Source organism: Varanus komodoensis, unplaced genomic scaffold, assembly GCF_004798865.1.
Source record: "Varanus komodoensis strain SLA01 unplaced genomic scaffold, ASM479886v1 scaffold1, whole genome shotgun sequence".
In the NCBI taxonomy this organism is placed as follows: Eukaryota; Metazoa; Chordata; class Lepidosauria; order Squamata; family Varanidae; genus Varanus; species Varanus komodoensis.
Genome location: NW_025335268.1, coordinates 114,773,536 through 114,792,069, shown reverse-complemented (window position 1 = coordinate 114,792,069; position 18,534 = coordinate 114,773,536). Strand labels below are relative to the sequence as shown.

Genomic DNA, 18,534 nt, shown 5'->3' with positions numbered 1-18,534 from the left:
GCTCATGACATGCCCGTCATGTGCATGTCTAGCCTATCTTTGAACACCCTCAACGATGGGGCCTCAACCACCTCCCACGGAAGTCCATTCCATACCCTCAGGGTCCTAAATGTCAGGAAGTACTTCCTGGCCTGCAAGTTGAACCTTGGTTCCCTGAGCTTTGCTCTGCTGGAGCACGTCCTGCCCTCCTCTGCAGGGGAGAAAAAGTCTCTATGCACCTCCGTGTGACACCCCCTCACATACCTGTATGTTGCCAACAGATCCCCCTCTGAGTCTTCTCTTCTCCAGGCTGAAAAGACCAAGTTCCCTCAGTCTCGTCTCATACGGCTTCCCCTGCAAACCGGTCACCATCCTTGTGGCCCCTACACTGCACTGACTCTAACCTGGCTGCATCCATCCTGTAACGAGGAGCCCAAAACTGAATACAATACTCCAGTTGCAGGCACACCAGAGTCATATAGAGTGGTAGTAATAGCTCGCTTGATCTAGAAGCCACACTTCTGGCTATGCAACCAAGGGTGGCATTTGCCTTCTTGACCACTGCATCACACTGGTGACTCATGTTTATCCTGCAGTCAACCAGCATCCCAAGTTTCCTTTCAGAAGTGCTGCTCTCCAGCCACTTGTCCCCTAACCTGTACTTCTCATACCCATTCCTATGCCCCAAGTGCAAGACCTTGCACTTATCCACATTGAACACATTCCATAGTCTGTCCAGGTCCTTCTGGATCCAGAGTACCTGCTTCTCAGTTGTGGCCACTGCCCTGGTTTTAGTATCGTCTGCGAATTTGATCAGCAGACTGCTCACCCCTTCTTCCATGTCATTGATGAAAAGATTAAACAGGATCGGCCCCAGGACAGAGCCCTTGAGGACCCCACTTGTCACTGGCTGTCATCCTGATGATTCCCCACTAATGGCTCCCCTCTGCTCTCGGTCATTCAACCATGCCCTAATCCATTGGACAAAAACTCCTCAGTTGCTCAACCAGGATATCATGGTGCACGTTGTCAAGGACCTTGCCGAAATCCAGGTAAACCACATCCACTGTATCCCCTCTGTCTGGCCACCTTGAAACCTTGTCATCGAATTCTGCAATGTTTGTCTGGCAGGACCTGTTATTGCGGAAGCCGTGTTGTATGGCCTCCCTTCTCTATCTAGCATCACTAGATCTCTCGCTATTATGAGCCTTTCCATTGTTTTTCCTACAATGGACATAAGGCTAAGTGGTCTGAAATTCCCCATGTCCCTTCCACTGCCCTTTTTGAAAATTGGGACCATTGACTCCACCCTCCAGTCCTCTGGAACTTCACCCGTTCTCCACGAGGCCTCAAAAATGGAGGTCAGTGGGAGTGAGAGAATCCCTGCCAACTCTCAAAGTACTCTCGGGTGTAACTCATCAGGGCCTGGCACCTTTGTAATGTCCAGGACCCTGAGGAGCCCCTCGACTTCTGAGTGGGTGACTCTAATCTTTGCCCCTAAGTCCCTGGCCTCATCTAATCTCCCATGCGGATCTCCCTTGTCCTCTGTAGAACACAGAGGCAAAATAGTCATTTAGCATCTGTGCCTGTTCTCTCGTATCAGTCACTGGATCCCCTTCCTCCTTATTCAGCGGACCCACTACTTGTCTCCCCTTCCTCTTGCTATTTACATGTTGATAGAAGCCCTTTTTGTTGCTCCTGATAGTCTTTGCAAGTCTCAGCTTGTAATCAGCCTTAGCCTTGCGAAGAATCCTCCAATGGACCTCCTCCTCCTGGTATACCCTTTTGTCTATTTGCCCCAGTACCCATTTCCTACAGAGGTTCCTCTTTTGTCTAATCCCTCTAACCACCTCCTTTCACATCCTTGGCAGCAGTCTCCTTTGCCTCCCCGCCTTACTGACTAGAGGTATCATCAACGCTTGCGCCCCAAAACCTCCCTTTTGAGTGCCATCCACCCCTCCTCAACTCTCTTGCCTTCCAGTAACCTATCCCAGGAGACTTTCCCTAGTCTGGCCTTCAGTTGGCCAAAGTTGGCCCTTGTGAAGTCCCAGATTCTAGTGCTCGACCTGCTGCTCATCCCCATTCCCCTGATCACAAAGCAAAGGCTGGAGTGATCACTCACATCTAGAGCTCCCCTAATCTGTACCTCATCTATCAAAACCAAATCAAGGATGTTCATCGCCCTTGTCACCTCTCAGACCCCTGCATGAAAAACCCTCCCTCTATAGCGTCTAGGAAGCAACATGACCTGGCTGTCACTGCTGAGTGAGTCTCCCAACTAATATCCAGGAGACTGAAATCTCCCATAATTACTGTGTCCTGCCCTCGAGATATCCTTAGAATCTGATCTGTCAGGACATCATCCAGGGTTTCTAGTAGACCTGGTGGGCGATGACATAACCCCACTATCAGGTCCCTGTCAAAACCCTTTAGTTTCAACCAGTCTGCCTCTACTGGATCCCCATCTGCGGTGCATTCTATCTCATTGCATCCTATCCCTTCCCTGACATATTAAGCTATGCTCCCACCCCTCTTTCCCTTCCTGTCCTTTCTAAGCAGGTGATAACCTTTTGTGTTTACATTCCAGTCTTGTCTTTCACCCCACCAAGTTTCTGTGATCCCCACCAGGTCATACCCTCCTATTCCCAGAAGAGCGTCAAGCTCTTCCTGCTTATTCTCCATGCTCCTAGCATTGGTGTACATGCACCTCAGCTACTTCCCACAGCTTCCTTTCTTTGGAGTCCCCAGCCTCCTCCTTCCTACCATCTTCCTTGATACTGGCCCCCTCTTTGTAGGAATCTTGTCAGTCCCTGCAGTACCTCTAACACCCTGGTCCCACAGCCCTGATCCTCTCCCCACACTTGTCCAGTGCAGACAAGTTTCTGGGGGGGCCTGAAACCCCCCTCCCCAGCTCAGTTTAATGTCTTCTGGACAAAGCTCACTAGAGTATTTCCAAAGGACCTTTTCCCCATTCTCGTGAGGTGCAACCCATCCCTTGCCAGAAGTCCACTTATTTATTTATTAAAAGTTTTTTAGAACATACTATAACAAATGCTCTCAGAATGGTTTGCAACATAAAACACAGTGATAACAATAACATCCATAGTAATGATAAGTGTGATGGTTAGGACATGGGCAGTGGATTGGGACAGGCAGTACATCAGGACTAGGGCACTGGTGCAAGACTTAGCTTAGTAAGGCTGGCAGTGTAATCAGAAGTGCAGGGTTAGAAACAAGGGCAGCCGGCAATCTTACAAAAGGGAAAGCACAGTCCAGAAATAGTCCAGTGGTCTAATGCCAAACAGGCAGTCACATAAAGTCACATAAACAGGCAGTTTACATTGGCACCTCGGCTCACAAACACCTCAGTTCATAACCAAATCGAGTTACGAACAGAAATTTCAGAAAAAAATTGCCTCAGGTCGCAAACTCCAGATTGAGTGATGATTGAGATCACACCCGTCTTCCCTGCATGGGCGAGATCATGGTCATGCTCGGGATGAGGGGGGAGATGGCCGTGATTGCAGTCGTGCTCATGCAGGGAAGACGGACATGATTGCGGTCGTGCTCGAGGGGTGGAGATGACCGTGATCTTTGTTGTTCTTTGTTACTTTGTTGTTCTTTGTCACTTTGTTTCAAATTTTTGTGATTAAAAAAATGGTTACAGAATGGATTAACTTTATTTACATTGAACTTTATGGGGAACTTTGATTTGGGTCATGACCAGAGTTGTGGAATGAATAAAGTTAGTGAGCAAAGTTACCACTGTATTTACTATTTTACTGTATCACTGTTTGCTGCATTTTGCATCTAAAATAGGTAGTTAATATCTTCTGGCCAAACTGGAAACTTAAATACAAAAGAAACAAATTAGAAATGAAGTATGGGTGTGTTCCACAAAGGGAAAACTGCCATTGATCAAGGCACTGTTACAAATATGCAATTATAAAGTGTGTGCAAAAAACAAAAACCAAAAAAAAAAACCCAAAACAAAAAATTAACAAGAACAGAATTGTGTGGCCTGCACTTATTTAAAACTGGTGTTTTAACCTGGTCTAATGACAACTGTGTTTAAAGTAGTTTAGAGAGGGGTAGCCTAGCTCTTGCACACTGCAGTCTTTAATCCCAGTCCGAGGAGAAAACTGAAGGGCAAAAGTGGACAGGTGACTTGGCAGTTTCAAGGTTACCTAGTCAAAATTCTCAGGCAGAATGTGAGAATTGGCCCACCTTGCAAAAGTGGGGAGAGGTGATGGAATTCCTCTCCAAATAATAAGAGACCTGGTGAAACTAGCAAACCAGTCACGAAGTGTCCACCATACCTGCAGTCTAGTTCTCAAGCAGCAAGAGCAGCAAGAGTTCTCAAGCAGCAAGAGCAAAATTTGGTGGAGTCAAATTTTATTGAAAGGGAAGGAAGGATGGAAAGTTTCAGTTTGGTTTCAACTCTTCACATGAGCTGATGCTTCTCCCACAACATGACTTTGGTTATACTGTTCTATAAGCAGTTAAGTTTTAATAAAAGAAAGGTGATTCTAAAATTTCATCTGAGTCTGCTGGAAAGGGAAAGATGAATACCCATATGTGAGTTAGAAGGGTCTTGACAGAAGAGACCAAATATCAGAAAACATTTCCACCAGTACAGGAAGTATCCAGGGCTATCCATTGGTTTCTTTTCTCTTTTGAACTATTTATGTTGTTGGCAAAAATGTAGATGAAACTTCCTGGCAGTTATCATGCATTAGACCTGTCTGTATAGAGATGACAGAACCAGCATTTCTGTAATACTAATCGAAACATGACAAATAACATTTATTTTGAAGATTACTGAATGAAAAAATAAGAACAGCTAGAGTGGCTTGCAACAGAATATTTTCCTTTTATATGCATGACAAAGGCAAATGTATAAAGCAATTCCATAACTAGCAATGTTTAAAGTAAGTTATTCAAGTTATGATTTGTTATGTAAATATCTGGGATAACATGCAGTGACTGGTTGTACTATATCAATATTAATATATGTATTTTTCATTTATGCTGAAAAAAAAATCCTTACCAATAATTATCATTCAGTATCTGTATTGTACTGCAGTAAAAAAGCCCCAGAAGATCCTGCAGTCCTAGCACCTCTGTTTGGTCCACCCTTAGAGTCCGCATTTGAGGAAGAAAAGTTGGAAGGTAGGTGCTATTTATTACCTTTATTTATGTTGCTTTTTCCCTCAGACTGTTCAGTTTTCATATTTTGGCAACATGCTGTTTATTTTGTTTTGCATCAAATTTTAATGTATTTTCTAGCCAGATACTCCAGTGGAGAGTGGATTAAGACAGGGCAGATAAATACTAAGCAAGTTGTGTATCTGTGAACAGAAGTCTATCAGTGAATATATACATGCTAACATGGAAACATTTTAACAGGTATGAGTGGAGAAAGAATTACAATGTAACGACATGCTACAAATCTCCAGTCTGGAAACAGTGTGCACTGGATGTTTCCCTTTCTGGCTCTGATGTTGGTGGCACCAAAGTTATCTATTTATTTGTTAGCTTTGTGAGGAATGAGCTACATGGATTTGCAGCCACCTAGTTTAGAACCTCTCAGACCATTCCAACCTTCTTTTCTGCCTGTTTCTGTCCTAATGCAAGAGGAAGCTGGCTTGCTGAATTCCTGTTATCTGAGACCAAGCAAAACATAAATTTCTTTGTGACCTATGCACCTGCGCAGAACTTCAATTTAGGAACCTTCTACAGGTTAAGTTTCCTAAATCAAGGTTCTATACAGGTATCAAGTTCATATGTGTCACACAACAAGGAACTACAGTTAAGGTAAGCAACCTGCCTTCATGAGCCCTCACAGTGATAGTGTGCCCCAGTACATTATTTCTGTATATATTAGTGCAAATGGGCACTGCTGCATGAATGAAATTAGAAATCTAAAATCTGCACTGTGTTAATCTAGGCATCAATCTGAAGTTTGTAAGATAGGAAAAGGGAGCTCCTGTCAGCATACCTTTACTGAGATATCAGAAATGGTGTGCACTGTGTACAACACCATGAATGGGCAACATTAATCTCTCTCATATATTGGGTTGGCTACAATTAACAATATTGTACGCTAATTTCTTCACAAGTCTTGTCATCATGGGCAGGCTAACATTTTTGAATTACAAGTTACAACAAGGGGGGATTCCATAACTTTTCATTACATGCACACCCACCCAAGGTTGGTTGTTGTTAACAATCCACTCACAACTCTAAAGCATGCCATAGGTTCTGGATGGTTTATTAACCACCCTGTCAACTAACCCTGGCCAGATACACATGCAACAACAAACCATGGTGTGCCCCATCACGGATTGCATTTAAAAAATATTGGCTTGTGCTGCAACAAACAAGCCCTGTGGGGCAATTAACATGTAGGGGTTGTTAAATGGAAACTTGCTCATTGGTTGCATGCATCAGGAAGCCTTTATTAGACTTCTAATGTACATAACCAGTTGTTCCTGTAGGCTATATGCATTTCCCAACATAACGTTTAATTTCTCTGTGTTTTTTTTTAAGTAACCTGTCATGGAGCACTTTCAAGATAAACTGTCTGTGGAATCAAACTCTTGTACTTTCTATATTTGTTTACATACTATTGTATATCTCTGGCTTCAGCTCCAATAGATCAGCCTGAAGTGTGGGGTTCTGTGCAACCAGTGAATCCAAGGGTAGAATCTCCAAATTCATCACGGCCCTTCCCATGTGGAAGTAAGTTAAAACATCCCCTATTTAAAAAACAGGAGTGGGGAGTTTGTACTACAAATCCTTGGAAAATGAGATGAAAGTAGTGCTGTAAAGAGTTGCTGCTAATTATACTGCCATGGAAACAAAAGTATTTTACTGAATTATGCATTGGAAACACAGCTTTCAGAATGGGAGGAGAGATGATCCTCTGTCCCCTGGGAGAAATGCCTCTGTCTTTGTGATCTCAGTTTACAAATTTATACCCAACTGTTCATCAGGTAAATGATCACTTAGCAACCCACACAGAGTGCCATTCATATTGAGCTCCTAAGAAGAAGCAGAAGTTTGACTGATGATGGTGAAAATGCAGATTACTTAAAAAATTAAGCATTTTTAAATATTATTTATAGGTCATTGTATGTAAAATTTACAGCAGAACAAAATGTGGACCATTTCTTTTATTAAGACACTCTCTCTCACATGTGTTCACAATGGTGATCAGAAGTGGAGGGGATGGTGTGAGTCACCAGTCACTTGTCTTCTACTATACCTAGCATTTGCTCTCCCATTTGTAAATAGACAAAATACAAACTTTGATCAGATAATACAAAGGCCATGTAAAAATAACCTGAAATGTTCATTTAGGTTGCAACAGGTACAGCCACATTAGGGATTTTAGTGGCCTGTTTTCTTTAAGGATGCTTAAGAAATTTGTATCGGGAATTCCTAAAGGAAATAAAATGGCCTGCATCTGCTAACTTGATATCCATGAGATTTCACACTACTCCACATGTTGCAGTGTAGTTTTCAGCAGTTGAAATTTATCAAAATATATATCCAAATAATATTTTGAGCAAAAATACACGTTTAATGTAAATGCAGAAAAAGAATGCAATACACTTGTGAATAATAACAGGTGAAAGTGACACAGCATAGAAATAGATTCATTTATCCTGATTTTTTAAATCATTCTTCACTTAAAAAGCAATAAATTGTTATACAGTAAATCACTGTAAATAGCACATTAAGTTGTGATTTGTGAAAAAATAGCATTCTCTTTTTGTATTTGGATAGCATGGAGCAGTATGACTTCATTCATTCATTCATTCATTCATTCATTCATTCATTCATTCATGTCTGCATGCATATCAAGAAAAATGGGAAGAGTTCCACTTATTTAATGTGGAACTTCCAAATGGGACCCAGCAAATGTGGTCACAGCTGAAGCAGAAGATAGATGTTGACAAAAATGGAGGCCTTGTACTAATAAATGTGGTAATGGACTCTGTGGATCGCAACTGCATTTTAATCAGTACTCTGGAAATTATTTAATTATATTTACGTGTTGCAGTTTGTCTCCTTTCTACTTTAAATTTTTACATTTGTTTTCCAGCACCTCCACCGCTTCCACCTAAGAACATTCCAGCCACACCTCCCCCCACAGGTTCCCCTTCAACCATTGGAGTAGGTAAGATCTTTGACAAATGGCTACTATGTGTGTACAATCTTTATGATGCTGCCAAATATTTGTCCCTAGTCAATGTGTTTTATGATTCTTTAATGTGACTAGAATCTAAATCATCATAATTTCTGAATAATGACCTTGTACATGCACTTTATGCATACATAATAGCCATACATTTACTATTTCCATTCACATGCAGGTATCTTAAGTTATTTTCATTATATACTGGAAAATGGAATGCAAGTTTAATGTACAATATTTTCCTAAAGCCCTTGAGATTTTCAAATTATTTCATCTGCCAGTGAAGTACTGAATTATTGAGCAGATTTTCTACAAAATTATGACTATTGCAAAACATTTTGTATGAACAACATGCCATTAATTTTTTCAGTAGCCTAATAATATGTTTGGCCTGGTTTTGTGTCATTAAATAAGGGAGGCAGCTTTAGTGAGATCATAATAAATCTGAATACCTGTGGGATTCCTACTGATATTAGTAAGAAACCTAGTTGTAGAAAGAAACATAGAAACAGAGCTAGTCAGGAGGGGGCCTCCCGGGTCATCTACTCTGACCCCTGGCTCCAGCCGGCTCTGCTCACGACATGCCCACCATGTGCATCTCTAGCCTATCTTTGAACACCGTCACCAATGGAGCCTCAACCACCTCCCATGGAAGCTCATTCCATACCCTCGGGGTCCTAACTGTCAGGAAGTACTTCCTGGCATCTAAATTGAACTTTGGTTCCCTGAGCTTCACTCCATTGGAGCGCATCCTGCCCTCCTCTGCAGGGGAGAACAGGTCTCTACCCACCTCTGTGTGACACCCCCTCACATACCTGTATGTTGCCAACAGATCCTTCAGAGTATCCTCTTCTCCAGGCTGAAGAGACCCAGTTCTCTCAGTCTCGCCTCATACGGCATCCCCTGCAAACCGGCCACCAACCTTGTGACCCTACGCTGCACTGACTCTAACCTGGCTATATCCTTCCTGTAAAGAGGGGCCCAAAACTGAACACAATACTCTAGTTGCGGGCACACCAGAGTCGTATAGAGTAATAGAAATACCTCTCTCGATCTAGAAGTCATGCTTCTGCCTATGCAGCCAAGTGTGGCATATGCCCTCTTGACCATCACATCACACTGCTGACTCATGTTTAGCCTACAGTCAACCAGCACCCTGGGATCCCTTTCACAAGTGATGCTCTCCAGCCACTTATCTCCTAATCTGTACTTATGACACCCGTTCCTATGCCCGAAGTGCAAGACTTAGCACTTATTCACATTGAACGCCATCCTGTTTTCTCCTGCCCTCTTCCATAGTCTGCCCAGATCCTTTTGGATCTGGAGTACCTGCTCCTCAGTTGTGGCCAGTGCCCCAGTTTAGTATCATCTGCAAATTTGATCAGCAGACAGTTCACCCCTTCTTCCATGTCGTTGATGAAAAGATTAAACAAGATCGGCCCCAGGACAGAGCCCTGAGGGACCCCACTTGTCACTGGCCATCATCCTGATGATTCCCCACTAATGGCTACCCTCTGCTTCCAGCCAGTCAACCATGCCCTAATCCATTGGACGGTGCATTGGTCTATCTCAAAACTCCTCAATTTCTCAACCAGGATATCATGGGGCAATTTGTCAAAGGCCTTGCTGAAAACCAGGTAAACCATATCCACTGCATCTCCTCTGTCTAGCCACCTTGAAACCTTGTCATAGAATTCTACAATGTTTGTCTGGCAGGACCTGTTATTGCGGAAGCTGTATTGTGTGGCCACCAGCCTCCCTTCCCTTTCTAGCATTACTATATCTCTCGCTATTATGAGCCTTTCCATTTTTTTTCCTACAATGGACATAAGGCTAAGTGGTCTGAAATTCCCCATGTCCCTTCCGCTACCCTTTTTGAAAATTGGGACCATTGACGCCACCCTCCAGTCCTCTGGAACTTCACCCGTTCTCCACGAGGCCTCAAAAATGGAGGCCAGTGGGCGTGAGAGAATCTCTGCCAACTCTCAAAGTACTCTCGGGTGTAACCTGTCAGGGCCTGGCAACTTTTTAATGTCCAGTGCTCTGAGGTGCCCCTCAATGTCTAAGCAGGTGCCTCTGATCTTTGCCCCTAAGTCCCCGCCCTCATCTATTCTCCCATGTGGATCTCCCTCATCTTGGTTTGGGGAGAATACAGCAGAAAAATAGTCATTTCTCATCTGTGCCTGTTCCCTCATATCAGTCACTGGATCCCCTTCCTCCTTAATAAGCGGTCCCACTACCTCTCTCCCCTTCCTCTTGCTATTTACATGTTGATAGAAGCCCTTTTTGTTGCTCTTGCTATTTTTTGCAAGTCTCAGCTCACAATCAGCCTTAGCCTTGCGAAGAATCCTTCTGCAATGGGCCTCCTCCCCCTGCTATGCCCTTTTGTTGTCTATATGCCCCAGTACCCATTTCCTATAGAGGTTCCTCTTGTGTCTAATCCCTGTAACCACCTCCTTTCGCATCTGTGGCAGCACTCTCCTTCGCCTCCCTGCCTTACTAACTAGAGGTATCATCAAGGCTTGCACCTCCAAAACCTCCCTTTTGAGTGCCATCCACTCTTCCTCAACTCCCTTGCCTTCCAGTAACCTGTCCCAGGAGACTTTCCCTAGTCTGGCCTTCAGTTGGCCAAAGTTGGCCCTCTTGAAGTCCCAGCTTCTAGTGCTCGACCTGCTGCACGTCCCCATTCCCCTGATCTCAAAGCAAAGGATGGAGTGATCACTCCCACGCAGAGCTCCTCTAATCTGAACCTCGTCTATCAGCTCTTCCCTGTTGTCAAAACCAAGTCAAGGATGTTCACCCCCCTCGTCCCCTGTCAGACCCTCTGTGTGAAAAACCCTCCCTCTATAGCATCTAGGAAGCGACATGACCTGACTGTCACTGCTGAGTGAGTCTCCCAAATAATATCCGGGAGACTGAAATCTCCCATAATTACTGTGTGCATTCTATCCCTTCCCTGACATATTAAGCTATGCCCCCACCCCTCTTTCCCTTCCTGTCTTTTCTAAACAGGTGATACCCCTCTATGTTTACATTCCAGTCTCGCCTTTCATCCCACCAAGTTTCCATGATCCCCACCAGGTCATACCCTCCTATTCCCAGGAGAGCTTCAAGCTCTTCCTGCTTATTACCCATGCTCCTAGCATTGGTGTACATGCACCTCAACTACTTCCCACCGCTTCCTTTCCTTGGATTCCTCAGCCTCCTCCTTCCTCCCTGATACCAGCCCCCCCTTTGTAGGAGTCCTGTCAGCCTGTGCAGCACCTCTAACACCCTGGTCCCATGAAGGCAGTTTACATCTTGGGTTATTGGAAGATTATGAGTAAAAATAATGTAGACAGTTTTACAATCTTCCATGAAGAAAAAACATGGCTTGGATGCTAAATTGCTTCTCCATGTAGGGTGGTGAAGAAAATTTCGCTAATTCCCTTTCCATCAGCACTCCCCCACACCCCAAACACACACACAGTTTCCATGAGTGTCAAAATATCCAGAAAAAAGATTTTTGGGGAAACAGGAGGTTGCAGGGGGAATGGGGAGGCAGGAAATCTTGTTGAATGAATGTGAACTCTCTAAAGGAAAGCTAGAATCAAAAATGTTGTGACACAATAAGGTGGTTATAGGTGAAGCATAGAAACAAAGTGAGTCAGAGGGGGTCTGACCCCTGGCTATAGTCCAACCCCCAGCTGTAGCCAGCTCCACTCACAACATGCCTACCATGAGCATGTCTAGCCTATCCTTGAACACCCTCACCAATGGGACCTCAACCACCTCCCATGGAAGCCCGTTCCATACCCTCGGGGTCCTAACTGTCAGGAAGTACTTCCTGGCATCCAAATTGAACCTTGGTTCCCTGAGCTTCGCTCCATTGCAATGCGCCCTGTTCTCCTCCACAGGGGAGAACAGCTCTCTACCCACCTCCGTGTGACACCCCCTCACATACCTGTATGTCATCAACAGATCCCCTCTGAGCCTCCTCTTCTCCAGGCTGAAAAGACCCAATTCCCTCAGTCTTGCCTCATATGGTTTTCCCTGCAATCCGGCCACCATCCTTGTGGCTCTGCACTGCACTGACTCTAACCTGCTAGGTGCTTACATAATTCACATTGCACAATCCTACTTGTAAACAATGGGAGTTTCCTTTGTCTCCACAGAATATATAAGTATGGCTTAAATTCCAATAAGAACATGGAAATACATCTTCTGAAAAGATGGATATGGTATGGAATATAAATGTTAATCTGTGGTATGCAGACAAAGTTGATGCTTTAACAATATATCTCTAAATACATGGAATGTTTGGGTTGCACATTTTGTGCTCTTTTCATCAGCATTTTATTTATTTATAGACTACATTTTTTCTAGTATCCATACTGATTAAATAAAAGGCATCCTTGCAAAAATAGTGTTCATCAAGTTAAATGCACTTTCATGTTTGATCATATATTTCTTGAATCAGCACATTATACGGGCATTCTGAAGACTGCAATAAGAAAAAGAGTTTCATATGTTATTAATAGACCTTACATTAATTCCTATAATTTAGTTTTCCTAATGGACATATAATTTTCCCAAATTCTTTGTATTGTAAAAGGTAAAGATAAGAATTCAGTATAAATTTTGCAGACACATAACTGCATCAATTCATAATTCTGCATGCTTCCACAGTTTGGGAGATGACTGGACAGCTCCTTTGAGTAGTTCTGCTAGGCTAAATAATAGGTTTGATAGAGTTGATTGCAGTATGCAAGTTTGGATATAATGAGAAATACCATCTAATATAATTCTGCTCTGTTGCACAAGCTGAACATCCTGGTTATATATAACAGACCTATCCCTCATCTTCATGCCATAGTCTGCTCCTCTAGCACGAACCACATAAAGCAAAGGTAAAGGGTTGCACATTTTAGTAGCTTTTCACATACAAAGGTTTCCAGTTCCTTTCTATGAAAAGGACATATTTTTATGAGCAGACAAGCATTCCCAATATGCATAACTACTATCCAGTTTGAACTGCACAATAGAAGTGTGCCTATTGTGGAAGGAAGGGGTTATCGCCATTCAGCCTTCCATGGGGACAGTGTTCCTTCATTGTGCAATCCTGCCTATATAGTTTCTTATTTCCACCAAATGCTTATATTTCAGGGTCAAAGAAACTTTTGCTAATATATTGCAGGCACTATTACTCTGCCACCAGCCCTCATAGAATACTTTGAAACCTCCTAGCATCCCAGTACAAGAGACTTAGGCATGAAATTCAATGGATTTCCACCCCAAAACAGATTCCTCACACATCCCCAAATGGCAATTCTTTAGGATTCAAGAGACCCTGTTGCTATTACAAGCATCTTAATTACTTCTTTTACCTCAGGCCAAATTCCCTAAATCTCAATCACAGCCAAATTCACTCAGAACCAGCTCTGGCTCCTGAGTTCAGCCTTCCTTTGGCTCCCAGAGTTCCTCCTGTTGTATTTCTGGCTGCATGGGATTTTACTGCCAGCTTGGGCAACCATCTTCTGGCAAAATGTTAGGTTGGACTCCTGATATGACACAGCCACCTATGCCATGCTCCTGATATTCTACAGGGAAGGAATAACTTAACCAGCAGAACTTCTCCCTCGGATTAACAAGATTGACTTGACTGTCAGTCAACTATCAACCCCTTAAATGCATTTTCCCAAGCTTTTTCTTTTCTACCTGGCTAGAAGCTCCAATCAATGAAAATTTAATTTAGCTCACCCAAGGCCCACCTACAATTGTCTCACTCTCTCCTTCCAGAATGTCACTAAACAATTACTACACAGGCCTTTCACAGTAACAAAGCATGTTCTTGGTTTATTCAGATATGTTATAACCTTTCAGAGGCCATACAAAATACAGAGTACGAAGAGGTCACACAGAACAGAAACAGTTAAATGCATGGCATTTCTTCACAGGTGCAATCCAGAAAAAGACAGGCAAGCTTAAATCCTACCAATTTTAGTGGAAGTCAATGTACAACATTCTCTAGATAACAACCAGTTCTGCTTAATCACTGATAATATAATGAACTTTGAGCATTTTCTCTTTTAGAAGATAACAGAGAATAGGTGTATTAATTTTCAAGTGTTCCAACATGCCATAAAGTTGTAACAAATCTATTATTTAAAATTTATATAGCAGCAAAATATTTTCCAGTCCTGCAATTCTTATGGTCTTTTTTCTGCAAGAGGCACAGATGAAAAAGTACAAAATCTGTTTCTTTTCCTTTAATAAGAATAGTATAAATGGACATCATTACATTTGTTCAACTAAAATGCAGTAATAATTGTATGACTCAGTAACAGAATCCGATAGTCATCTACATTCTAATTGATTATACCAAAATAGTGCCACAATATATACTGCAGAGCAGAAAAATTTTCAATGTAAGTATTTACATCTGTATGCAGGTTAGCATGTTTGAATTTCAGGTTACTTTGCAATTTCAGTTTTTGCTTACTACATTTACTAATGAAGTCCCTGTGTTAGCTGAATTGTCTTGGTGAGTTCCTTTGATAATAGTATTTTCCATTTGGGTATAACTGTACAAATCAGATATCCAGACATTACACTGTACATGCTGGTTTACATGGAATGTACTTCAAAAAAAAAGGGATAGCAAACATTTTACATGATATATAGATATTTATGAAGATTCGTTATGTTCTCAATAGCAATTTATATATATGCTTTTAAAGTGTCTGAGCTAGCATATAGCTGATTTTTAAAAGCCCCATACATTAGTAGAGCAATAGTACAATGGAGCTGTACAAGTTGATGTTAAAATTTAAAATACTTTGACCACAGGAAATGACCAGACAGCAACAAAGGTCAAAAGTGACAAACTACCATCAATCAATGACTTGGACAGCATTTTTGGCCCAGTATTATCCCCCAAGTCTGTTGCTGCTAACGCGGAGGATAAGTGGATCAGTTTTTCTGATCAGTCCCCGGAAAACGTAACTCCAGAGCTGACTTCAAGGGAAAAAGTGATGTCCCCACCTGTGGCATCAGAAACCCCAGATGAGCCTCCAGAGGCTGAAACCTCTCACAGTGTTCCATCTCCACTCAATTTAGAAGAGGTTCAGAAGAAAGTTTCTGAGCAGACCCACGTTAAAGATAACTTAGCATCAGCAGCATCTCCTAAAGATTTTGGGGTGGGACAAAGAGCAACACCACCTCCCCCTCCACCGCCTACCTACAGAACAGTGGTGTCATCACCCGGACCCAGCTCTGGCGGTGGCACAGGAAGCACCAGTGGTATGTCTAAGCAGGTTTGAGTGTGCTTCAGTGTGGCCGTGAATGCTGCCTGTGAACACAAAACCTTTTTAGCTCCTCTTAGTTTCTGGCTTTTAAGCATCAGTCATTCCCTTTGTTTGATTGTATTGTGCCCAGTGGCTTTTATTTTTTTAAAATTTTGCTTTTGTGGTCCAAATTTAACCTTGAACCCTTGATAGTTCTGTGTTATTTCCCTGCCATTGCTGAATGTCTGGTGTTTATTGGGAAGCTTTACATGTTTAAGCTATAGTTACAGGAATTCTCTACATTTATCAGACTTCCTAAGCAAGAAAACCTGACTCTCCTGTCTTTCACTGTGCAGCCTTTCTTGTTTCCTGAGCAGCAAGGGAAGAAACAACCTTCTTTTCTCCATGATGAAGTGCTGTGCAAAGATACTTTCTTTTGCCAAGTGACCTCAAACACTCCCTGATCTTCCACATCAAAGTAGGAAAGCTTTAATAAGCTTTATTCCTACCCTTCCAGTTCAGAACTAGTTCAATTTAGTCCATGGACATGGGGAAAACACTGGGTATACAATGGGTAGTCCCTGGGAGGATCTCATGCTTTCCTAACATATATGGCCTAAATCTCTTTTGGAAATCATAGCTTTCATCAATTTCAAATGTTCATCAGTCTTGAGCCTTCAAACATCTATATGGTACATATGGGTAACTCCAGTTGTCCCTCATTGGACCAGAAAAAGAATGAGAGAATTGCAGATTAAAAGCATGAGATTAATTTTGCATTCCCATCAAAGCAGTTTTAATATATCCCAGCAGCACTACAATATTTTGAATAATAATAATAATAATAATAGTAATTTCAAGTGACAGTTGGCTTGGCATAAATGGTTACATTTGCCTAAAAAGAAAAGGTGATACTATAACAGATTGATTTAGTTTACAGGTTGTATTTCAAAATAAGTCAGTACTGAAACACATAGAGAAGTGTATAATTCTTTTCTTCCCCCTCCCCACAGCAATTCCTACTAAAACTCCTACCTCTGAAACTGTTATTTGCTGTGAAGAGAAACTTGCAATTGCCCCAATGGCTTTTTCCTTCTGGGGCTAGTTAAGGTTTTATGAGCAATTTTAATTAGAAGCTTAGCAGAGAAAGAAAAGTTTAAGCTTCCTTTCTCTGTACAAAGCACTCCCAATAAAAATTGCCCTTTCTCAGTGGTGACTAGTGACTCCTTTCCTCTCTTTTTCTTTTCAAAGATAGACACACTTTCAATTTACATACTTAGTTTAGTGTTACATCAACTTTAGCCCTTCATTTGGACTTAGCAGCCAATAGCCAGAATGTTATAATGAGTAATATAGCCCTCAAATTAGTGATATACCAACTTTGCTTAGATTATTTTCAAAAGACACTTGTTCAGGTGTTGCCAATAGGTGGAGTTGCTTTTCATGCGGGTACACACCCACACCCACACACACATATCACCAAGATACCTGGAGAGGGGGAACAAGCTGATAAAGCACATATATCCTATTATCTTCTCAAATTTACCCTTTTCCCTTTGCTCAAAGGTAGCCAATAATGGACAAGGGCCATTCATAAGAGCCAGCCTCTATTCAACTGGAAATGACCATTCTCAGGAATGCAACATCCTGCTGGAAGTATGGAGTGTATAGTTTTCTTTGACTCCCAACTCAGTTTAGAAGGAAGGAAAAGCTACAGATTACATGATTCCTAGTTGGAAGTGACATGCTTTCAATTAAAAAGAGAGGTTCCCCTTGCATCCTCCTCCTCCTCCTCATTATTATTATTATTATTACTGCACCTGGGGAGATTTGGATGAAAACAAATCCCATTTTGAGGTAGACCTAATTTGAAGGAAATGAAGTCCATTTTTTCAGACTTACTCAGTTGCTAACTACCCCATCTAATGAGCAACTCAAATACTCATACTACCCTTAAAAATGCTTGGCAGGTTTGTTGTTACAGTTTGTTTTGTTTTTAAGAAAGGAATGGCATATTTATATCTATAATATGGCCAGTGTATCAGTTTAATGCTATCAATCCCTATTAATAAAGGTACAGTGAATAAACACTGTAATAACCTAGAATAACCTAGCTTCTAAGATTTTTAAAATTTATTTATACCATTTATTTAAAAATGGAATTTAATCTTTCATCTGATTAATATTTATGAGTTTTAGCCAGACTGACCAATAATCATCTGAAAATATGACTGTTCAGATAGAGTGCATGCTCCTTGTATATCTTCCTGCAGTTTTATAGTTGGTTCACCTTAAGTAGTTCAGCTTGAAATGTGTATGTATGGAATGGACTAGTAGCAAAATTGCAGCACACGTTTTATGATTTTCTATGGCTCCTATCTGGAGAATCACAGGTACAAAAAATAGGCTGTGCATTGTCTGTTGTGCTTACACTTTTTAAAGAGCAAACTGAGATGCACAGCTAAAGCAGCTCACTTGCTTAGGCAGTGGAAGTTTTCCTCTGATTAAAGAGAAGGTATCTAGGCCAGTATTCCTCAACCCGGAGCAATACAGATGTACTGGACTACCAATCGCAGTATTCCAGAACAAGCTGGCTGCGGGATGCTGTTAGTTATAATCCAACATACTTGGAGAGCATCAGATTGGAAAAGACACATCTGGAATGAGGCTAGACAGGAATGCATGCAAGCGCACCCTTCTTTTCACAGAGCTAATTCCCTGTCTAGCTTTAAAAAGCAAAACATCAAATGCAGTTTTTCTGGTTTTGGTAAAATACTTCTAGGATAGCCGCATAGGCACATTATTGGAGGTGGCTGATGTTTGTGATCTCACTGTATTAGAACTGCAGAAATTTGCTTCCACATGTAGATTAGTATTGTTGAGTGGGAGCAATGACCATAACGTTTCATACTTTTCATTTGGGTCCCAATTCCACTAATAATGGTATCTAATCCTTAACAAGTATCTTGGCTTGGCAAGATATCTGCAGATTTTATAAAGATAGTTTTGACCAACATCTCCTACAGGTAAAATGCTGTTAGTGTTTCTATAAGGGCTCTTCTGTTTTAGTTGATCATTTAGCTG

The 18,534-nt window shown here is 41.8% G+C and overlaps 1 protein-coding gene across 1 annotated transcript in view; it reads left to right on the top strand.

The window, feature by feature from the left end:
- Window positions 1-18,534, top strand: part of SGIP1 (SH3GL interacting endocytic adaptor 1) — a 176,223-nt gene that overhangs the window by 91,226 nt on the left and 66,463 nt on the right. Inside the window, exons 13-16 of the mRNA XM_044441183.1 lie at window positions 5,066-5,151; window positions 6,631-6,723; window positions 8,093-8,167; window positions 15,014-15,466. Coding sequence (XP_044297118.1) covers window positions 5,066-5,151; window positions 6,631-6,723; window positions 8,093-8,167; window positions 15,014-15,466 — 707 coding nt within the window. The remainder of the gene's footprint in view (window positions 1-5,065; window positions 5,152-6,630; window positions 6,724-8,092; window positions 8,168-15,013; window positions 15,467-18,534) is intronic.